Genomic DNA, 22,159 nt, shown 5'->3' with positions numbered 1-22,159 from the left:
TAATAGCCTGATTCCCTTGGTAATGGTGAATGAGATCATGCGAGAGGGAAGTAACATGGGGACAGCTGAAGAACAGATGGGGAATGTCTTTCTATTGGAGAGTACATTGATAACAATAAGGGTCTATGTGAAGACCTCTAGAAGCAACGGTAGAGTTTATAGGAAGGTTGTTATGATAGAGAAGACAAAGAAGAATTTTAGTTTATTTAAAATTGGAAGCTTCCAAATCCAACCAAGTTGCAGGATAGGATGATGGGATTTGAAACTTTGGGAGGCAAGGAGTTGGTAAGCAATTTTACAGGAGAATACTCTATTTCAGTAAAGGACCAGGGAGGGGTATCCCTCTTGTTGTGAACATCAGGCATAAAAGAGTTATATATATTGAGCTGGATAGTCTTAGGGACTTTGAAAGAAATAAAATCCAGGTTCCAAAAGCTATTCTGCCAAATAGAAGAGAGTTTAAGAGAAGGACAAGGTTTTGGAAGAGGACCATGCAGAATTGAACTAAGGGAAGGATGACGAGGAATCCATCTATCTTTCCAGAAGTTGACTTCTGGCCATTAAATACAGACCACTGAACAACTTCCCTACAAAGGCTCCAGGCTCTATGGACATTTTTCCAAATCCTGGAATGGGAGAGAGAAAAGTGTCTGTTGGGGTTAGTCTTTTATAGAAAAACTCTAGCTCATAAGGAAAAGGAATTAGAGTAGAGTCTCCAAGCTAGACTGCAAAGTAAGGTATCATTTTTAAATCTAGCTTGTTGCATACCTTGCCCCCCTCCCCCCCAGGTGCTAGCGCTGGGTAATAGTGGTCCAGTTGACCATTTGCATTCTATTTTTGTCATCCGTAGAGCCCAAGATGAAATTTCTTTGGGCTCTATCTATGCAGTTATGCATCATTCTTGGGAGAAGAATGTATTGTATAACATGATTGGGAATGCTTCCTAGGCAAGCTTTAGCAAGAGTAGTTCTACCCGTCATGTTTAGAAATTTAACTTTCCAACCAGAAAATTTGTTGCCTAAATTATCTAGGATGAATTGAAAGTCAGTGATCTTGGGTTTACCATGGATGATTGGGAAACCCAAGTATTTCTCAAAAGATTGGCTGTGATTAATGCCAAGGATGGAGGAGAGATAAATTTTGGTGTCAAAGGGGAAGTTAGCATAGAAGAGAACCTTAGATTTCTCTAGGTTCACTTTCTAACCTGAGAAGGAGAAGTAACTCTGTAAAGTTCTAGCAATGCTGGTGTAATTAATAGGATCAGCCCTAGCAAAAAAGGTTAGATCATCAGCAAAGAACAGATGGGAAATCTAAGAGCCCCTATGGTTGATTTGGATAGGAATCCATTTGAGAGTATCTACTTCATGGTTTATTCTTCTTAAGAGAAGTTCCATAAAGAGAATAAAAACGTAAGGAGATAAGGGGTCCCTTTACCTAATTCCTCTAAAGGGGTGGAGCTTCCATTAACCAGGATAGAGATGGTAGGGAAGAAGACACAAGACATAATAAGCTTGATGAGCCTGGAAGGAAAATTGAAGAAACAGAGGTCTTGCCTAAAAAATGATCATTCAAGCCTATCAAAATCCTTTTCTAGATCAATTTTTAAAATCCTCTTAGATTTCTTCCCTTTTATTTTTCTAAAACGATCAATGTACTTTTGCACTCTAATGGCATGGTTAGAGACTCTTCATAAGGAAAGAAAACTGGTTTGGGTATCACCAATAAGGGATTGAATAAAAGTCTTGATTCTGCTAGCAATGACCTTAGAGACAACTTTATATTGAGTGTTGCAAATGCCAATGGGTCTAAAGTTTCTGAGATAAATGGCATTTTTACATTTGGAAATTAGGAACAGGTAAGTAAAATTGGCTATGGGATTCATAACTCTCTCTCTAAAACTATTAAAACAGAATTTTAGTAGGAGAGGAACAAAAGTATCCCAAAACCTTTGGTACATGAAAGAATGCATACCATCAGGACCAAAGGGCTTTAAAAGCCTGAAAAACAAAAGGTTGCAGCTCTAATCTCAGTCAGGGTGGGGAGAGAGTCTAGTAAGAAATGAGAAAAATTGGGGGACGGACCCAGAAAAAGAAGGATTAAGCTGACATTGTAAGTGATCTTGGAGGTGATCAGTTTTGTACATGGATGAGTAGAAGGAAAAAATAGAAGCTCTAACCCTTTCTTAACCATGGATCCAAGTACCTTGATCCTGTAGGGAATGAATTCTATTTTTTCTCCTTCTATTAAGAGTAGAAGAGTGAAAGAATCTGGTGTTTTGATCACCATCCATGAGCCAGTTGAATCTGGGTTTTAACATCCAGAAGTCTTGCTAATTCTTTAGAATGGAACTGTATTCATGGGTCAGATCCTTTTCTACATTGTGGAGAAAAGAACTGGTAGGTTAATTGGGGGATTTTTGGATACCTGCTAATTTGGTAACAAGTGGTTCTCCTTTTGAAAGATATTGCCAAAAACATTTATATTCTAAGGGAAGGCAATATCAGAAAAATCCAAAGTAGCTCTAGTAAGATTGGACTCTGAAGGGAAGAAGTGAGCTACAAGAGCAAGTAAATCAGTGTGGTTGCACCACATTGATTCTACTCTTAAGGGTTTAGACAGGATTTAAGTAGGTCTACTAAAGGTTAGAAGGAGGAGAGAGTGATCAGAGTGAGTCCTAGGGAGATTAAGGATAGAGGAATCAGGGAAAAGATGAATCCACTGATCATTGGCAAAACACCTATCAAGTCTCTCTAGGATAAGATTGTGCTTATTCTTGTACCTTATGTTCAACCAAGTAAATTTACTGCCTCTAAATCCAAGATTAATAAGATTACATTAGTTAATGTAGTTTCTAAAAAGTGAAGCCCTAGCATAGTTTAAACTATTCTAACAAATATTTTAGAGGTACTTAAAAGTTCATTAAAGTCACCACCTATTAACCAACTATTGTTATCAAGAGAGTGCAGAGAGTCATCTAGAAAAAACTAACTGATCCCACAGGGATCTCCGGATAAAAATAATATTACTTACATAGATGATACTTGATCCAACAAGAGGGGGAACTAACCTTCACTGTAGCATAGATAACTTGAGAAGAGATAGAAATGTCCTTGATGGATATAACATTATCTTTCTAAAAAATAACTAGATCTCCAGAGGATCTAGTGGCAGAAAATTCGAGAAAACAGGAAACCCCAGTTCATCAGCTAAATTTCGATGGTCAGACATCCTAGTTTTTAAAAGAGTTAGAATAGAGGGCTAGTGGATGTCCACAAGAGATTTTCAATGTATCCTAAACTCAACATTATTTGCACCTCTAGCATTCCATATTAGACAGTTCTTCATCATTAGATTCGATGATTGTAAGGGTCTCTGAACAACTTTTCCTTTCCCCATCAGAGTCGATGGACTAGGTAGGTCTAGGCATTTCCTTTTCCTGGAAAGAAAGGAGAACTTTTCCTTGTATGGCTCTCTTGTCATAGGATCTGGAAGTCTTAAACTGAATTCTAATCTGGAGATGTCTTGAGGAAAGAGGACAATGACTAATTCCTAAGCAGGACCCTCAAAGATCAGGATTACAGCTCTTTCCAGAGTGAGAACATCTGTTCGGAGAATCCTAAGCTGAGCTAAGAGAGCTTCCATTTCCCTGTTGCTCTCTCTGAGGGCTTCTAGAGTCTTTTTACTTTCTATAACTTAGAGATTGAGAGACTGATTTGGACAGGGTAGAGTCTCTGGAACCACAGTCAAGGGGAGGGTTAAACCAATTGAAAGGCACAAAAAGAGGCCCCAGAGATAAGAGTGGTAGATTTAAGGGAGGGAAGAAAGGTAAGGTCGAGTTGGTGAGGTTCATTCTCTGTGATATCATCTCTGTAGTTACAATATCCTAAAAGAACAGGTCTAGAATTTGCATGAGAGTGGCCATACAAACATTCAGACCAAAGGTCTAAAGTCCTTGATTGAGAGGCAAGTAACTGGGGTCTTGGATGAGAATAGTCACCTGAGTCCCCCCTCCCCCCACCCTCCCAATTAAAGGTGAAGAGGGATCAACTGGTGAAAAGATAGACCTCCAACGAGGAAGATAGAGTGTGTATAGGCAAAAGAGAGGTTGTGGTGAGAGTGAGCATATTGAGGATGGGGGGAGCTCACTGTGTTCGAAGGAAGTGCAATGCATAGGGATTGCATGACAGTCTATATGAGGAGGGGGGGAAAAGGAATGCAGAAAGTCTCAGCTTTGGAAAACTTAGTGGCAGTAAATGCCTTATCTGTGAGTAGTCTATTGAACATCAAATCCTCCTAGGAAGAGAAAGGGTTTTTCAACGGCGCGAGAGAGGAGCTACAAGGCAGAAGATGAGTAATCATTAGAGTAGAGGAGTGGGTCCCATCAGGATAATCTTTTTTTCCTTTCCCATTATTTGAAGAGTGGATATTAGAAAGTGAGTGTAAAAAATGAGAATAAATAGTAGAGGTTTCATAGTTCTTAGAGGGATTGGACTTGAAAGGGATACGTGGGCCAAGTGAAAGACTGAGTTAGTCTAAAGTATTTAAAAATAATAATTTTACTCATCATAAAGTATATTAGCGTTTTAAATAATCTTGTTTTCATATTTCGTGTAATAAGCATTAATAATTTTCTTATCTTTTGTTTTCTTATTTATAATTGTTTAAAATTCCTATATAAGTTTATAATTGTTTAAAATTCATGATGATACAGTAGAAAAAGTTATAACCACTACTATCATGTTATTGGGAGTGAAATGTGGAGATATACTCGATAACATTAAAAACATCTCCACACATACTATTATTCCTACAAAAAATTTTCTGAACATTTTTTTAAAATTATATAGATAACGATGATTGTTACATATTAATATAGATCAATGAAAGTCTTTTAGAGTCCCACATTTTCCTGTTTCTTCTTTTTCATTGTTATAATTGAATTTCAAAATTTGAGATTATTGGATATGTACAAAAAAATTTGAAGTTATCATTCAAGTCAATTTTATAATACAGAAATTTGAATACAACAGTATGAATAATTATTCTATATTTAAAATTATATGGAAAGATTTTATTATTTGAGAAGGAAATTAAAAATTACAAAGGACAATATAAGGAAATTGACAAATTATGAAAGAAATTTATAAGAGATAAAGAAATATTCCTATAAATTAACTATTTTAATTTATATTCTCAAAGATGTCAATGTAAATGCGTATATATTCAAATTGCTTTAAAATTATTTTGGCTTACAAAACACTTAAAATAGGCCAAACAAAACAGATGAAGAATAAACCAATAAGTATAAATTTATGTCACTAAATGAATTCTCATAGAACAAGAAAGTGTAAAATTGGCCGTATAACACATACGAAAATGAAAAGAAAAATGGATTTTGTAAAGTAATAAAAAAAAAAAGTGTAAAGAATATATAGTATATATATGGGTTCTGAGAGGATTTCGAGTAAACTACGAAATTGCAGTCTTTTCTAGTACAATTATATGCTCTTATTTGGATAATAATTTCGATCTATTTTTATAAAACTTACTGATTTGATCGTTTGCATGAAACTAAGCACTTAGTTTTGCAAATCTCTGTTAATCACAACATTGGCTATGAAACCTTTCTTGGTTATTTCCATCACATACTTTTCTGTCTAAATAAACCAGTGATTTTATAAGCACCCTTCAAGGACTAACTTGTAACACTCAAATCAAACATGCAGGCTCTCTTTTGTTAAAAACTCAATTACTTCAATTGCTCTCCATATCTCTTTGATATCCAATATTGCAGTCAAAATTTTCACTAAATTAATATTTCTCCATATCTCAGTATTTCTTCATGTTGTTCTTTATAAAAACTAATTGTGATGATGCCGCCGGAGATAAAGACACGAAAAAATACATCATCATCCAATGCAACTCCCTTTTATGAACACAAAGAGAGCAGATATATGAAAATACACGTAACAAAATGGTATTAATTTTTCTGGAGAAGTAGAATTTGATGGGAAATATTTGAACAGAGAAAGTATTTACAGGAAAAAAATATTTTTCACTACTAAAAAAAAGGCTAAAACCGACCACAAAAATCTTCCACATGTGAAAGGTTTTTATAAAAAATCGACCACAAAGCGACCAAAATCTGTGGTTGGAAAAGTAGTGGTGGTTTTTTCAAATCCGACCACAAGTGGTCGGTTTATTTTAAAATATATATACATATATAAAATTTATTATTATTTTATTAAAGTTAGAAAAAATTATTTTAGAGAAAAAAAAACCTACCACATGTGGAAGGTTTTTTATTAAATTATTAAATTCATTTAATAAACAACCGACCACAAGTGGAAGGTTTTTATAAAATTAATTTATTTATTTATTAAAAAACCGACCACAAGTGGAAGATTTTTTATTAAATTAATTTATTAATTTGTAAAAAATCCGACCACTTGTTGAAGGTTTTTTATTAAATTAATTTATTAATTTATTAAAAAACCTACCGCAAGTGGTAGGTTTTCTGCAAAAAAATATTTGGTAAACCGACCACTTGTGGTTGGTTTTTCTGGGTATTTAAAAAAAAAATTCTGAACCTAAATACAGCATATGCAACAACAACAATACATAAATGCTTTCAAAAGTGTATAGGACATACAAAATGTCCAACAAAATATGAAATACTACAACAATAGTTTCAAAGTACAACACATACGAAAAACTAAAACCTAAGAGTCATTATCATCTAATTCGTCATTGTCTTACATATCATCATCCGTGCTGAAATCATTCAGGGGGCCCAGACCCTTTGCAGCCCGAATTGCATCACCAGGACACGGAGGAATATTCCCCGCAATCTGAATGAAACAGCTCATCTGCTGCTACAGCTTCTTGAATTGTGATGTTGTTGCCTTCTCTGTCTTTTTCTGCCTCTCTCTCTGTTCAGCAAGCTCTTGAGTGAGTTGAGAAACCGTATTTTGTAGGCTTTCAATCGTTTCTCTATGAACTGAAGAGCTAGAGTAAGAAGGACCGGACGAACACCTAACATTATCGCCAAAAACGTTTTTGTGGTATCCAACCAAATGGCCTCTATTTACAGGACCCACAGCTTTTTTCCACAACTCCTCCTCTACATGTTGTGGTATTAGGTCACCCTAACTTTCAGGAGGCAGACTCCTATGATACGCACCGAGAAGACCCATATATTCGTCCTATATTCAAAGAAAGTTAATACTAAGAGTTAAAAAATATTAAAATGATTATAATTGAATAATATCAAGTTTAAGTAAAAAAATTCATAAATTCAGAATTTGTTACTTACATGGACAACTTTTGCACGAGCTTCAACCCAGGCATCTTCATCAGTCGGGTTCTTTTTTTTAATCACATGAGTCTCCTCGTATAACTCATAATGTGGTATTTTTCTACCCTTTTCTTTTTCCTGCATATAAAAAAATTATCAATGTTCAAATAATTAAAAATTTAAATATATAGAAACAAACAATTAAAACTGTAAAAGTTGCATACCATTATTTCCATCACAGCAAGAGTACTTCTGGCACCCGCAGTATGTAGGGAGCCATCCTTGGATGATGCCCGAGCTTTCTTTCCTTTTTCTCTCAATAATTTGTATTCTTCGCTATTCCAATAGAGAAGATACAGTTGCCATGCGGATTCAGGAATCCACTTAGGTCTTACCGATTTCTTTCGGACATATTCCAAGAGATTGTTAAATCGGGCTCTACATCTAATGAAAAAGTTCTTCTTTATACGAAATATATTTGCATCATCCCACCAGTAAAATTTCTACAACAAAATTATAATATTCAATCTTTTGTTATAACAAAATGTAAATAAGTAGTCAATAAGTTAAATTCTTACCTTAAATTCTTCAAACATTCTATCCCTGTCAAGTTTTGGAACCTTTTGCCAGCTGGTCCAGTAACCGTTAAAGTGGCGAGTAATGCATGTTCGCACCTTTTTTCCAGCTCCACTATCCGGCCTAAACCTACAATAGAAAATCAAACATTAATTTCATAGAGCATAATAATATAGTAATGAAAAAATGAGTAACGTTATTATATTTAGAAATCTTACCCTTTTCCAACTGGAACAAGATAAATCCTCCCAGAATCATCTTTGTCTCCTGGCTGCATAATAAGTGATGGTGGATGCACTGGCGTGGGTGGATCTGAAGCACCAGATAGAGTGCCTCCAAGACGAAGATCCGACAACCCAATAGATCCCGCAGAATCACTTTGCAAAGCTGCGTGACTGCTACAGGAGAGTATCGATGATGGTACATGTCTGGAGGGGCTAACGTTCGTACGATAGTGCTGTGCTGGAGGTTGCACGGTCATAAGAGCAGAATGAGTCGGTGCAGACCCATGTAGTGGCCCCCCATGCATAGGAGTAGGTATCGAATTCTCTGACAACCTAGAATGTAAGGGTCGTACTGGCGCGTTAGCAAACTGACCCTCAGATATATGAATACCTACCTTGTGGCCGTCTGTAAGGCGGAGGTTGTCGATTCTTTTTTGATTTTGTAGTATCAACTTTTCCCTTACCTCTATCATCTCTGTCTGACATCTAAATTATGTTAAGTTAACCAGTAGTTAGTTCCTAAAAAATTAATGTATATGAAAAAATTCCAAGTATATAATTTCAAGTTACTAATTCACATTTCAAATTGCTCCAATAACACGATATATAGACAAAAATATTGTTATTACTATATAAATTGTGGAAAAGTGGAAACAGCAAAGTAAAACAGTATATTATGTATCAATCTTAAACAAGAAGCATAAAGGTAAATATATAATACAAAGCATATCGACATCAACACATAATAAATACAACCTACACAACTAATCTTCATCTTCTGAAGACTCTCCACTAAACCATTCACCCTCTTCGGAGATTTCCTCATCTCCTATCCACTCAACCTTTTCTTCCGTAATATTAACTTCTTCAAATATATTTTTCGGGTGATTCAAACCATCCACTAATTCAACGTCTACTAGCTGGTGATTAATCTGAATTTCATTTTGATACGCAGTCTCTAGCACATTCTCAACTTCCACCCGGCCTATAGGCTTTGTTTTGATTACAGCCCATCAATCAGACTTGTCATTGCGCAACGGATAAGGAGCATAATACACTTGTTAGCATTTTGTGCTAAAACAAATGGATTGTAAATAGGATACGAGCTATTGTGCTTCACTTCAATGATGTTATGATCCCTATGTACTCTTGTGCCTCTTGTGCTTGGATCAAACCACTTACATCGAAAGAGAACAACTTTTTTTATTGGGAAACCAGCGTACTCCAGTTCTAAGATCTTGTGTATGATGCCAAAGTAATCAACATCATCATCACCTTTAACCCAAACACCAGCATTGTTTGTTTTCCTTGAACTGGAGTGTTGTTCGGTGGAAAATTTAAAGTCATTTACTTTATATTGGGACATTGCATTAACTTCAACTGGACGCAAAGAAATATCTCTCAAGAGCTGATCGTATGTGGCTACATTTGGTGAATGGTGTACCTAAAAATATTATAAATATATATATATTTTAGTTGAGGAATGTGTAAATATTTAAACTTTGTAGAAATATTACACTTACGAACCTCATTTTTAAACCATGTTGCAAAGGATGCATACACTTGATTTTTATGGAATTGAGTCTTCAATGAACTGAATATACAACATGGGAAACACAATTAATTTCTTTAAGGAAATGTGTAAACAAATAAGATATGTTAAAATTTTAATCTCCTTACTTCAGAAAGGGCTCAATTTCCGGGCAATTCAGCATGACATACAATGTTGCTGATTTGCGCTCCATGGGAGTGAGCCGGCGAGGTATGATCTTTTTAGCCTTACAACCAAATTGATTGAAAATTGATATCGGTTGCAAATGAGGCGCATTCACATCGTCCTGATGACGATTCAGTCGGTTTCTTGAACAAGCAACTTCATCACGAAATTAGTACGAACAAAATTGAGAAGTTTCTCTTGCAAGATATGCCTCAACTATAGAGCCTTCAATCCTATGTTTATTTTTAGGACCCCTTTTCAATTTTCCAATTTCCCTGTACAATGTTAAGGTTAGATGTGTACTATATTTAAAAAACATATGTATGAATTTAAATATATTGCAAATGCTTACCGTTCGAATGGATACATCCACTTAGTTTGAACTGGACCACCTAGCCGAGCTTCGTGCACAAGGTGAATGGGAAGATGTTTCATCACATCGAAGAACGCTGGCGGGAAAATCTTCTCCAGTTTGTTGGTAATAACAACAATATTGCTTTCCATTCGCGCCAGATTTTCTTCTTTAAATGTGGTAGCACATAAGTCCTTGAAGAACAAGCTAATCTCTGCTATTGGTTTCCATATGTTTTTAGGTAAACCAATAAAAGCAATTGGAAGTAATTGTTCCATGAAAACATGACAATCATGGCTTTTCATTCCATGCAAGATTCCTTATGTCATATCAACCTCCTTTCCCAAATTTGAGGCATATCCATCGAGCATCTTCAAACTTTGAACCCACTCATATGTTTGATACTTTTGGTCCAACTTGAATGTAAAACTAGCCTTGGGCTTAAGAACATTGCCGTTGGGGCCCTGCTGTAAGTGTAATTCTCTGCGGTTGCAATATTCTGGCAAGTCAAGTCTGGCCTTAGAATTATCCTTTGTTTTGCCGGTGACATCCATAACTGTGTTGAACAAGTTGCAAATAGTTCTTCTCAGTATGCATGACATCAACATTATTTCTAAGCAAATTATCTGGCCAATATTCTAACTCTCAAAATATACTTTGCTTAGTCCAGTTATGCAAAATGCCATATCCATCAAGCCTGTATAATCTTTTCTCACTGGCTTTAGGCTAATCCTGAACTATTTCCCAGACGTCATAACCAGACAGCCTTGGAGGTGAATCATCATGTTCACTTCTATTCCTTCTGAATGCATTCTGAGTCTCCTAAATTCATCATCATGTGGCAAGAAACAACGATGACAATCAAACCATGAATTTTTTCTACCATGTCTCAATGTGAAGGATTTTGTTTTTTCCATGCAGTATGGACAAGCCAGCTTTCTAGCTATCATCCACCCAGACAACATTCCATAAGCAGGAAAATCATTAATAGTCCACATTAGATATGCACGCATATTGAAATTTTATTTAAGAGAGATGTCCCAAGTTTCAACCCCTTCATGCCATAAAATTTGAAGTTCATTGATCAAAGGTTGCAAGTAGACATCTGTTCCACTTTTTGGATCACGCGAGCAAGGAATAACACAATTCAGAAATATATACGGACTAGTCATCAACATTTCAGGAGGAAGATTGTAAGGAGTGATAAATACAGGCCAACATGAATATGACGCACCACCAACTGAAAAAGGTGAGAACCCATCCGTAGATAATCCCAATCGAATATTGCGTAGCTCAGCTGCAAAATCTTGATAAGTTGCATTAAAATGCTTCCAAGCCGCTCTATCAAAAGGATGACACATAAAACCAGTGGGCCTTCTATTTCCACTGTGTCATTTCATATGAGGAGCTGAACTGTTTGAAGTATACAACCTCTTCAACCTTGGTATAAGAGGTAAATAATGCATCACCTTAATAGCAATTTGATTTCTAGTAGAACCACGCTTATATCGAGAGTGCTGAAAAAACTTACAGAACTCTAGGTTAGCATCTTCCTTAAAGTATAACATGCAGCCATTTTCACAACAATCAATTCTAACGTAGGAGAGACCTAACTTTGACACCAATCTTTTTGCCTTATAGAAAAAATCAGGAACCTCCAAGCCGGGGTCAACTAACTCTTTAATAAGGTCTATCATTTAGTCCATTCCTCCATCAACAATATTCCAGTCAGATTTAATACTTAGTAATCTAACAGCAACAGACAAACGAGAGTGCGAACACCCGTCAAACAAAGGATGACTAGCAGCATGCAATTCTTTGTAGAAATTGCCCGCTTCGCTATTAGGAACATCTTCAACAGTTTCCCTAATGTCAACCCCATGTTGCATCCCAAAAGCATCGTGTACCATTTCAGTCTTCCTAGTATGTTGATATTCATTATGCCTTGTAGATGTACTACTTTCTCCAACAACAAAGTTATTTTGCCCTGCATTCCCATGAATACCACGCAATCTTAAAAAGTCCTCGTGAAACCCCTTTCTATAAAGATGTTCCTTCACATCTTCTTCACTTACAAGATTTATACCATCACATCTAACACAAGGACAATGAATAACTCGATAACGTGTCCACATATTGAGTGTCTTAGCATGTTCAACAAATCTTTTGACACCTTGAACAAATTCCTCCCTAATACCCGCTCTATTATCATTGTTTCGTTGATATATCCAGCTATAATCAGGTTCTATCTACGCAATCAATCAGATACAACTAATTAGATGAAGTCACAAAACACAAAAACACAAAATCACCTTTAAAGTCCCTATACTTAACCATTTTCAAGTGAATAATTCACCTAACAAACCATATTCAAAACACAAAAATCAACTTTAAAGTCCCTATACTTAACCATTTTCAAGTGACTAAGTAACTTACATCACACAATTCAAATCACAAAAAACACCTTTAACGTCCCTATACTTAACCATTTTCGAGTGAATAATTCACCTAACAAACCATATTCAAAACACAAAAATCACCTTTAAAGTCCCTATACTTAACCATTTTCAAGTGAATAATTCACCTAACAACTCACATTCAAAACACAAAAATCACCTTTAAAGTCCCTATACTTAACCATTTTCAAGTGACTAAGTAACTTACATCACACAATTCAAATCACAAAAATCATCTTCAAAATCCCTATACTTAACCATTTTCTAGTGACGTAGTCACTTACCTAACCATATTCATAACACAAAAACCACCTTCAAAATCTCTATACTTAACCATTTTCAAGTGAATAATTCACCTAACAAACCATATTCAAAACACAAAAATCACCTTTAAAGTCCCTATACTTAACCATTTTCAAGTGAATAATTCACCTAACAAACCATATTCATAACACAAAAATCACCTTTAAAGTCCCTATGCTTAACCATTTTCTAGTGACTTAGTCACTTACACCTTTAAAGTCCCTATACTTAACCATTTTTAAGTGAATAATTCACCTAACAAACCATATTCATAACACAAAAATCACCTATAAAGTTCCTATACTTCACCATTTTCAAGTGACTAAGTAACTTACCAACTCAAATTCAAAACACAAAAATCACCTTCATAATCCCTATACTTAACCATTTTCTAGAGACTTAGTCACTTACCTAACCATATTCACAACACAAAAATCACCTTTAAAGTCCCTATACTCAACCATTTTCAAAGTGAATAATTCACCTAACAAACCATATTCAAAACACAATAATTACCTATAAAGTTCCCAAACCATTTTCAAGTGACTAAGTAACTTATCAACTCAAATTCAAAACACAAAAATCACCTTTCCCTATACTTAACCATTTTCTAGTGACGTAGTCACTTACCAACTCACATTCAAAACACAAAAATCACCTTTAAAGTCCCTATACTTAACCATTTTCAAGTGAATAATTCATCTAACAAACCATATTTATAACACAAAAATCCCCTTTAAAGTTCATATACTTAACCATTTTCTAGTGACTAAGTCACTTACCAACTCAAATTCAAAAACCATATTCATAACACGAAAATCACCCTCAAGTTCCTAACGAACCATATACTTTACCATTTTCATACAACTAAGTCACCTAAGAAAGCACATTCAACAAACAATCAACAACAATGCTAGTGAATCGCACAAGGCCACACACGGCTTCACTAGACTTCAATATGAACAATAAAAAGAAGATAACAACAATGCTAGTGAATCGAACAAGGTCACACACGGCTTCACTAGACTTCAATATGAAAAAAAAATACTTTATTATAAAAAATTAGAGAGAAGTCAACTTACCTTTGCTTGACCTAAATTAAAGTCAAAGCGACAAGCGATCACCGAAAAAATAGCAAAGCAATCCTTTTTCTGAATTCAGATTCTGTCAAACGGTAACATCAAATTTTAAGCTACACACTAGACATGTAGAATTAAAAAATCTTGATCATTATGCAAAATAATAAATGTCTTGTCATCCTTATTTACTCGTATTTTTACTGACAACATTGAGATTTTAGAGACAACATTGAGATGTTAGTGACAACATTGAGATTTTATAGTCGGAATGTGGTCGGAAAATAAGGTAGTTCCGACTACTTTTCATTTCAATTTTATAGTCGCTTTAGTATTCGATTTCAATTTTTCCCCCGGTAAGTACACTTCACGGAGAGTCCAAGAACCCTACCTTATCCATGGCGCTAATATTATGTATTTCTCCAACTGAACTTCAGTATTTTTCATGATAACACATAATTCAAACATACTTTTCAACTAAACCTAAATCAGTCACTAAGGGAACTTAAATTAGTACCTAAAGGAAGTTTTTGGAACTTACCGGATCTAGGGGCGGCGGAGAACGGCGACGGAGAATGGCGGCACATGGTGGCACACGGTAGACCGGTTGGATTTGGAGAGTTTTAGGGCTGAAATCCCAATTTCGATTGGTTTTGGTTGTTTCTGATTTGGGATTTATTAATTTATTTAAGTGGGTTGGGTCGGGTTGGGTTTTAATTAATCAATTTTTTTTTCTATTTTATGTTCTAATTTTGAAAAACCAACCACCTATGGTCGGTTTTCATAAAATATTAAAAAGAAAATTCTAATTAGTTAAAATATAAATTTTTTTAAAATTAGATTAAAAAAAAATATTAATCAATTAATTCATTAATTAAGTAAATTAAAATTTTACAAAAATTATCACAAAGAAAATTAAATATTTATGTCATGCCTACTTCAATCGTGATTTTACTATATTATTCCTAATTAATTAATATAAATCAGTTACGTATTAAAAAATTAAATATTTAATAAAAATATTGAAATAGACATTTAAAAAATATAATCAATTAATTAAGTTGATTAAAATTTTACAAAAATAAATTATTTTTTGATGTTTTCCATTAACTTGAAACTTATATGGGATCACTTTAAAAAAAGTTTCACAACTCTTTATTAAGATAATTTTAGTATGTCCCTTATAGTTAGTACAATAAAAAAATATTATAAATTACAATAATTAAAAACTAAAATTATTTAAAAAATATAATTGATTATCAATGGCACATAAGTTTGAATAACTTATAAAAATATTGTTATACAAATTTCATCAATCTAAATATAATAATATATGTCTAACTTATAATTTATCAACCAAATGAGCAAAGGTTTTAATTCAATGATAAAATTACATGACATAGAATTTTTAAGGATCAATATTGGGTCGTGCGTAGCACGACGTAAGACCACAAGTATGTATGTATGTATATATATATATGTGTGTGTGTGTGTGTGTGTGTAATATCGTAGTTAAAAGTTAATTAACCAAAAATTTATCCGAATTTTTAAAATTCATTGATATATATATATATATATATATACCATGCTCGTAAAACAACGTGTTAATCAAAAAAATTATCGATTATTTTTGTTACATTAATTTGCATCTGTCTACATTATATTGACAGAAAATAGTATATCCATTTCATCACTACACGAGATCGATATACATATATATAAATATATTCAATTGGCTATTAACATTCAAAGACATACTACAAACATCACATACCCGATTTTGCTACCCCATAATAATATACAACGTATTTCACAGAAACACAGTTGAATTATCGGTTGGTTTATCTTATGTCATTAATATACCTTCACTATATATATATATATATATATATATATATATATATTACCGACAATATCAATACGTACAATATACATCACATACGTACACAAGTATCTTATCTACTAATATAATGCGACGTATTTCATATACGTACTATATACATCACATACCTGATTTTACCATCCCATTGTATTTCACATATACTCAAATAAATTATCGGTTGATTTATCTTATGTCATTAATATACCGTCGCTATATAATATCTATATATTATATATACACGTGTACATACACACACATATACACACTATCGACTATATCAAATTCAAAATATGTACTATATACATCAGATGTATACAAGTATATTATCCAATAATATAATGCGATGTATTTCTTATACATACTTAGATTACTGATCGATTAATTATATTTGATTAGCTTAATATATTATTGAATATATATATATAATTAGGTGTTACTAAAAATTATTTATTTTTTAATTTTTAGTTTTTAATTATTTAATTATTTAATTTTTAACTATATAATTTTTAATTTTTTAAATTCAAAAACCAACCACTAGTGGAAGGTTTTTACAAGTATTTAAAAAAAAAAACGACCACTTGTGGTCGGTTTATTTAAAAATAAATTAAAAGGAATTTTAAAACCTACCACAAGTGGTCGCTTTTTTTAAAATATTTTTTAATTAAATTTTTTTAAAAATACCGACCACTAGTGGTCGGTTTTATTTTATTTTTTTAATTTTTATTTGTTAAATAAGTAATAATTATTATTAAAATTATTGTAATAATTAATTTTATATTTTAAAATAAAAAAGCTTCCACTTGTGGTCGCTTCTTTTAATAAAAAAAATAAAATTTTAAAAAATTGAAATCCAACCATAAGTGGTCGGTTTTTTCCGACCACATCTTGTGGAAGGTTTTTTCCTTTTTTAGTAGTGTTTACTGTTGATGCCAAGAGAAAGAGAATGTGAATAAAAGATAAAAATAAGAAGATAAAGAAAAAAAATTAATGGATAAGTGTAGGTAGTTTTAAAACTGACAACTTTTAAATTGAGCATATTAATTCAAAAAATTACTGCAACTAATTTCAAAATTTGCTTTTTTTAGATTGTCCTTTTTTATAAGAATTTTATGGTACTTGGCATTCTAAAAAGCTTCTTAGAATTAATATTTTTAAACGTGTTTGTTAATTTTTTTTTTTAATACAAAAAATCAGCTTTTTTTTCTTGGCTATAAAGGAGTAGTATTTATAGGAGGTTAGTTGAAATATTTAGTATACAAAATGTAATAACTTTCCAAAAAAACAGTGTTTAATAAACAAACTGATTTTAAATTTAAAAAATTAATGTAAATAATATGCAACTGTTTGCAATAAATGAAATATTTTAAAAAATAAATAGCTATCAAAATCCCAATGTTTAAAAAAGAGCATTTATTTAAATCTTTCATTTTCTAATACTGGTTTTTGTAATGGTTATAATAAATGTTGTTTAATTTTCAAAATTAAAAAATATATGAAAATGAGCATTATATTATGAAATTAAAATAAAAAATTATAATGTAACTGAAAATTTAAATTTGAAATTTTAAAACCAAGCTAATGTAACAACTATTTCCCAACTAATTAACTAAAATTTCCTAACTAATTAACTAAAATAACACGTGTCATTATTAAATGCTTCCACTTGGTTAAATGGAGAGGCTTTTGTCCTTCCTTTTAATAATATATAGATAGATATAGATACTTCTTACCAAGAGGGGTTCACAACCATTGGCCCTTCTCACCTTCAATTTAATTCCTCTAGTCGTAACCAAAACTGATTATGTTCTTTTATCAAAGCCCTAACAATACCTAATGTTGAACAAAAAAATTGATAAACAAGGAAAGAACAGTACAGCGCAACTCAATGCTGTCAAATGGTTAACTTGATGAATCTCTCCCCTAAAATTGATATGCATGAGTCGTTTTTGTTTGGATGACACGGGCGCATTCATTGTAATGGGGTTTTGCTAAATTTTCTTCAATCACTGAAAGAACATTTTGTCTCATGGGTAAATTATTTATTATTATTATTATTATTATTATTATTATTATTTCATTTTTCAGCGAGATTTCTTTCCAATGTCGAAATGTTTGTCTCAGTTTCACTTCTCCCAAATGCCAAAACAAGATCAGTTTGGTTCTACTTTTTGAAAGATTAAGATATCATATCTTACTCTCTCGTTTTATGACCGTCGATTATGCTCTATTTAAGAAGGAAACAAAGATAAAACCAAGGTTTGGGAGCATACAACAACAGCAAGATACCCACTGTAGTCCCACAAAATGAGCCATTTAATTTTGAGAATTTTTAATTGGGAAATTCGAGGATGGAGGCTTTAATTGAAAAACTTGCCAAAGGATCAGAGATCCAAGAAAGTTACGTTAAGCAAATTAAGGCAAACATTTAATGTTTGAGCCAAAAAAGTGGAGTTTCATGCAACTGCCATTAAACAACTTGATTAGTAATTTTGGAGGATGTCTACCACGTTAAACTAGAATTAACTGGACACACTTCCAAGAAACACCATTTCAAATCCTTAGAATTAATGACAGTTATTGTCTAGCTATTATGACTCAAAGCGGTAAGGTTATTATTGACCCACCTAAACTTGTGATTAATGACAAGACAAATGATCTTATGTCACTAATGATGTGTATGTAATGGAGGTAGAAAATGTAGCGGTAAATAAGGTCGCATCTCAAAATCCTCTAGATGGTGAAAATGAGGATAAGGCTATGTAATACCCGTGCCTTTAATTTTTCCTAGCTTGAAATCATCTCAAGGATGTTAGAACTTGCTTTAAAGTACGAATCCATTTTTTTACACGTAGTATTTCTAAGATTTTTACTTTCTATCACTTGGGAAAGTTAATAAGCTTCCCATCGATATAAAATTTGCCTAAATTCGATAACCGGGTAATAAGTTATGACTATTTCAAGTTCCTATCATAAAACAGCGTCATATTGGTCAATTGTTATCGTCTTTAATTTGCCTCAGTATGCAGTTTTTGATTTCCATGTATTACTGTATTCATGTGAAAGTCGAGCAGCATCTCAGAAAACTATTAAGTAACAACTTGATTTTTCCCCGTCACATTCTCTGTGCATTGCTTTTAATTTGTTTCCTTAGGTCTCCTGCAACATCTCGTATACGTGCCAAGATGGTTTACGCCACCTCCAAAGATGCATTTAAAAGAGAGCTGGATGGTTTTCATTATGAAATTCAGGCTACTGAAGCTGATCTTGAAGTGCTGAGAGACCGAACGAGCTCACTGAGCCATCTTGCAATAAACATTATCTATCAGAGAACTAGCTGGGGCCTTAGTATCATAGTGATTACTAAAATTCTTCTTAAATAATAATATATAGGGCATCTAAGGTTGATCTCCAGTTATGCATTTAGCTTGTCAGTGTATATGGTGTTGACATTGATTTGCTTGTTTCAGATGTTTGAACTGCATAGTAATATCAGCGATTCTCAAGCAACTATGCCAAATTTCCAATAGTGGACTATACTTGTGAATATTTTGCTCTATGTACAATTTTACTTTTGTCCTAGGCACTGTAAGTAAATTCATGGGTTGTCCTCTCTTATCCTATTTCTTCACACAAGGATTATGATTATGATGTCTTACATTTTATCATCAGCTGTAACTACAAAAGAATTCCATAAAAATATATTACCAGTCCAAAATAACAACTAATATAAATGATGGATGGAACTGCCTAACTGCCGCAATTACACAGGATTTACTTTCAAATTCTTGCAGGAACATGAAAAAAGGAAAAAGAGTAACTACTTCACAGGAAGTGTCCTGGAATCGGATGAATGGCTGATGTCCACTTGTGCTCCTGCCTCATCTGAGTCCTCGTTTTCCCTTGATATCTCTTCCAGTGACTTCCCCTTGGATTCTGGAACCAAGAAAGTACACAATGTTCCCAAAAGATTGACTACAGCAAGGACAAGGAGTGAATTCCTCACCCCAATTCCAGCAGGATACCCTGCATCAGCCTTGGTCTTGTCTTGTGGCTGAGCCAAATAAAGGAACCCAAATGCACCCACCATTGCCCCTAACTTCCCAGATGCAGCTGATATTCCATGGCAAGTGGACCGCAATCTAGCAGGGAAAATCTCAGCTGGCACGATAAATGTGGTGGCATTGGGTCCAAAGTTGGCAAAGAAGAAGGTCAGTGAATACAGGACCACAAACCCGATATGGTTGCCAGGGTGAGTCCAGTGGTCGTAAGGAATTGCCAGAGCAAACATGAACACTGTCATCATTGAGAAACCAAGCAATTGAATGATAAACCTGCCAATCCTGTCAATGAGGAACACTGTGAACCAGTAGCCGGGCACAGTACTGCAGAGAGCGATAAGAGTTTGTGCTCGTGCAATTTTGTAAACCTCTTCAATTGCATTCATAGTCTTGGCAGCAGGAATCCATCCAATGGCGCTGAAGATGTCTTTTTGGAACAAATTTTGGCTGTAGTATGCAATATCAAGAAGAAACCATGTGCTGCATGTGCCAAGCAAGTGAAGTCCATGTCGACTAAGAAATTGTTTCGTGAATAAACCAAATTCGTTGTTGGACTTTACAGCACTAGTTGGCTCTTTTTTCTCTGTCCCAATTTCAACTTGCATAACCTTTTCCATGTCTGCAGTGGCCTGCTGAACATTCTTGGCTACAAGAGCAGTGTAACGAGCAGTTTCAGGCATCTTCATCCTCCAGTAGTAAGTGAGAAGAGCAGGAATTGCCCCAACCATCAATATGATTCTCCACACATAATCTGCTTGAGGAACTGTTGAACCAACCGCATCCACCTCATAAGCTGGTGCCTTGAAACTAGCCTGGAATGCAGCAGAGACAATGATGGCAAAAATACCACCTCCCAGGATCCCAAATCCTTGCATGGCGAAAACAGCCGCGATGAAGGCACCCCTCGTCTTTTTGTTGGCATATTCAGACATAATAGTAGCAGAAAGCGGGTAATCACCACCAATTCCAAAACCAAGCCAGAAGCGAAAGAAGCAAAGGGTGGTCAAGACAGTCTTAGGCTCCCTACCAAAAGAAAGGCCTGAAGCAATGGAACAGATACACATAAGCATAAGGGTCATGCCATAGACTTTCTTCCTGCCCATTTTGTCACCAAGCCAGCCAAAGAAGAGTTGTCCTGCTAGGGTACCACAGAAGGCGACACCATTGACAGCAGCCGAGACATTGGGAGGCAAAGAACCAGGCTTTGAAGAGCCATCCACATGGTAGTAAATGCGGCCGAGCAACTTAGTGACTAGAGAGATGCAGAAGAGATCGTAGGCATCAGTGAAAAATCCCATGCCAGCAATTATAATTGCTGTGAAGTGATACCATTGTGTTTTGGCTGAATCAAGAGCATTCAAAACCGTCATATCCCCCGCCATTTTCTACTTCTTTTCCTCCTTCACTCGATCACGTCTTCCACAGTACTCTCTCTGCACATCAAAACAACTATATTTAGCACCAAAGCAATAGTAAAATCATGATATTTCAAGAATCACGCCTCGTTGGAAAAGTTGAAAAATATTAAAAGGGAATTTTGATGTATAAGCATGAAAAGTCAAAAGATTCTAATGTGCACACACGCATTACATGCATGCATGCATGCATATACATATATGGAAATGAAACATACAATGAAAAAAAGACACCTGCTATTTCTGTAAATCGATCGATGCAAGAAGGAGAAATAATTAATTATACATAAATAATGAGAAGAGAAACAGGGTTAATGAGAGGTGTAACTCATGTAAGGGTGATGGATTAGTATTTATATAAAATGATGAGGATTCTGCAACTACCTGCACCTGGGATCTTCACTCAGAATATTCCTCCTCTATTTAAGGCTTCTTATTGGTTTCTATTCACCATCTCTTTTACATTATTTTAGTACGTACAAGTGCAACACCATACAAGTATATTCCAATACCGACCGGGAATATTTCCTTAGGAACTTAGTCCGCACATTAAATTTTAATTATTGAAAATAGGATAATTATGTATATTATTATTATGTATACTATTATTATTATTATTATTATTATTATTATTATTATTATTATTAGTGTACTTGGTCGCGCTTTGCGCAACTGAACAAAAAAATTCTTTTACACATAAAATAAATTAAAAAAAGAGTATTCCATATTTAGATTTCATTAAAAAAAAAAAAAGTGTGAAATAAATGAATAAAATATAAATAATCTCCACATTTAGTTTAAAG

At 34.0% G+C, this 22,159-nt stretch overlaps 1 protein-coding gene across 2 annotated transcripts; it reads right to left on the bottom strand.

Annotated features, from left to right (window-relative positions):
• Nucleotides 1-19,584: 19,584 nt before the first annotated feature.
• Nucleotides 19,585-21,748, bottom strand: LOC107848587 (probable inorganic phosphate transporter 1-7). 2 transcript variants are annotated; one of them, XM_016693374.2, is made up of 2 exons: nt 21,591-21,748; nt 19,585-21,374 (listed from the first exon to the last, which is right to left on the bottom strand). In XM_016693374.2, exon 2 carries the CDS (start codon nt 21,321-21,323, stop codon nt 19,701-19,703), a length of 1,623 nt encoding a protein of 540 aa, XP_016548860.2. In that variant the 5' UTR covers nt 21,324-21,374; nt 21,591-21,748; the 3' UTR covers nt 19,585-19,700. The 2 variants fall into 2 exon arrangements, with proteins under 2 accessions (XP_016548860.2, XP_047260051.1); XM_047404095.1 differs by having other exon boundaries at nt 21,575-21,702.
• Nucleotides 21,749-22,159: the final 411 nt, after the last annotated feature.

The sequence above is a fragment of the Capsicum annuum genome, unplaced genomic scaffold (assembly GCF_002878395.1).
Source record: "Capsicum annuum cultivar UCD-10X-F1 unplaced genomic scaffold, UCD10Xv1.1 ctg5193, whole genome shotgun sequence".
Classification (NCBI taxonomy): domain Eukaryota; kingdom Viridiplantae; phylum Streptophyta; class Magnoliopsida; order Solanales; family Solanaceae; genus Capsicum; species Capsicum annuum.
The sequence above is the reverse complement of the archived record's forward strand: the minus strand, read 5'-3'. Positions and strand labels throughout refer to the sequence as shown.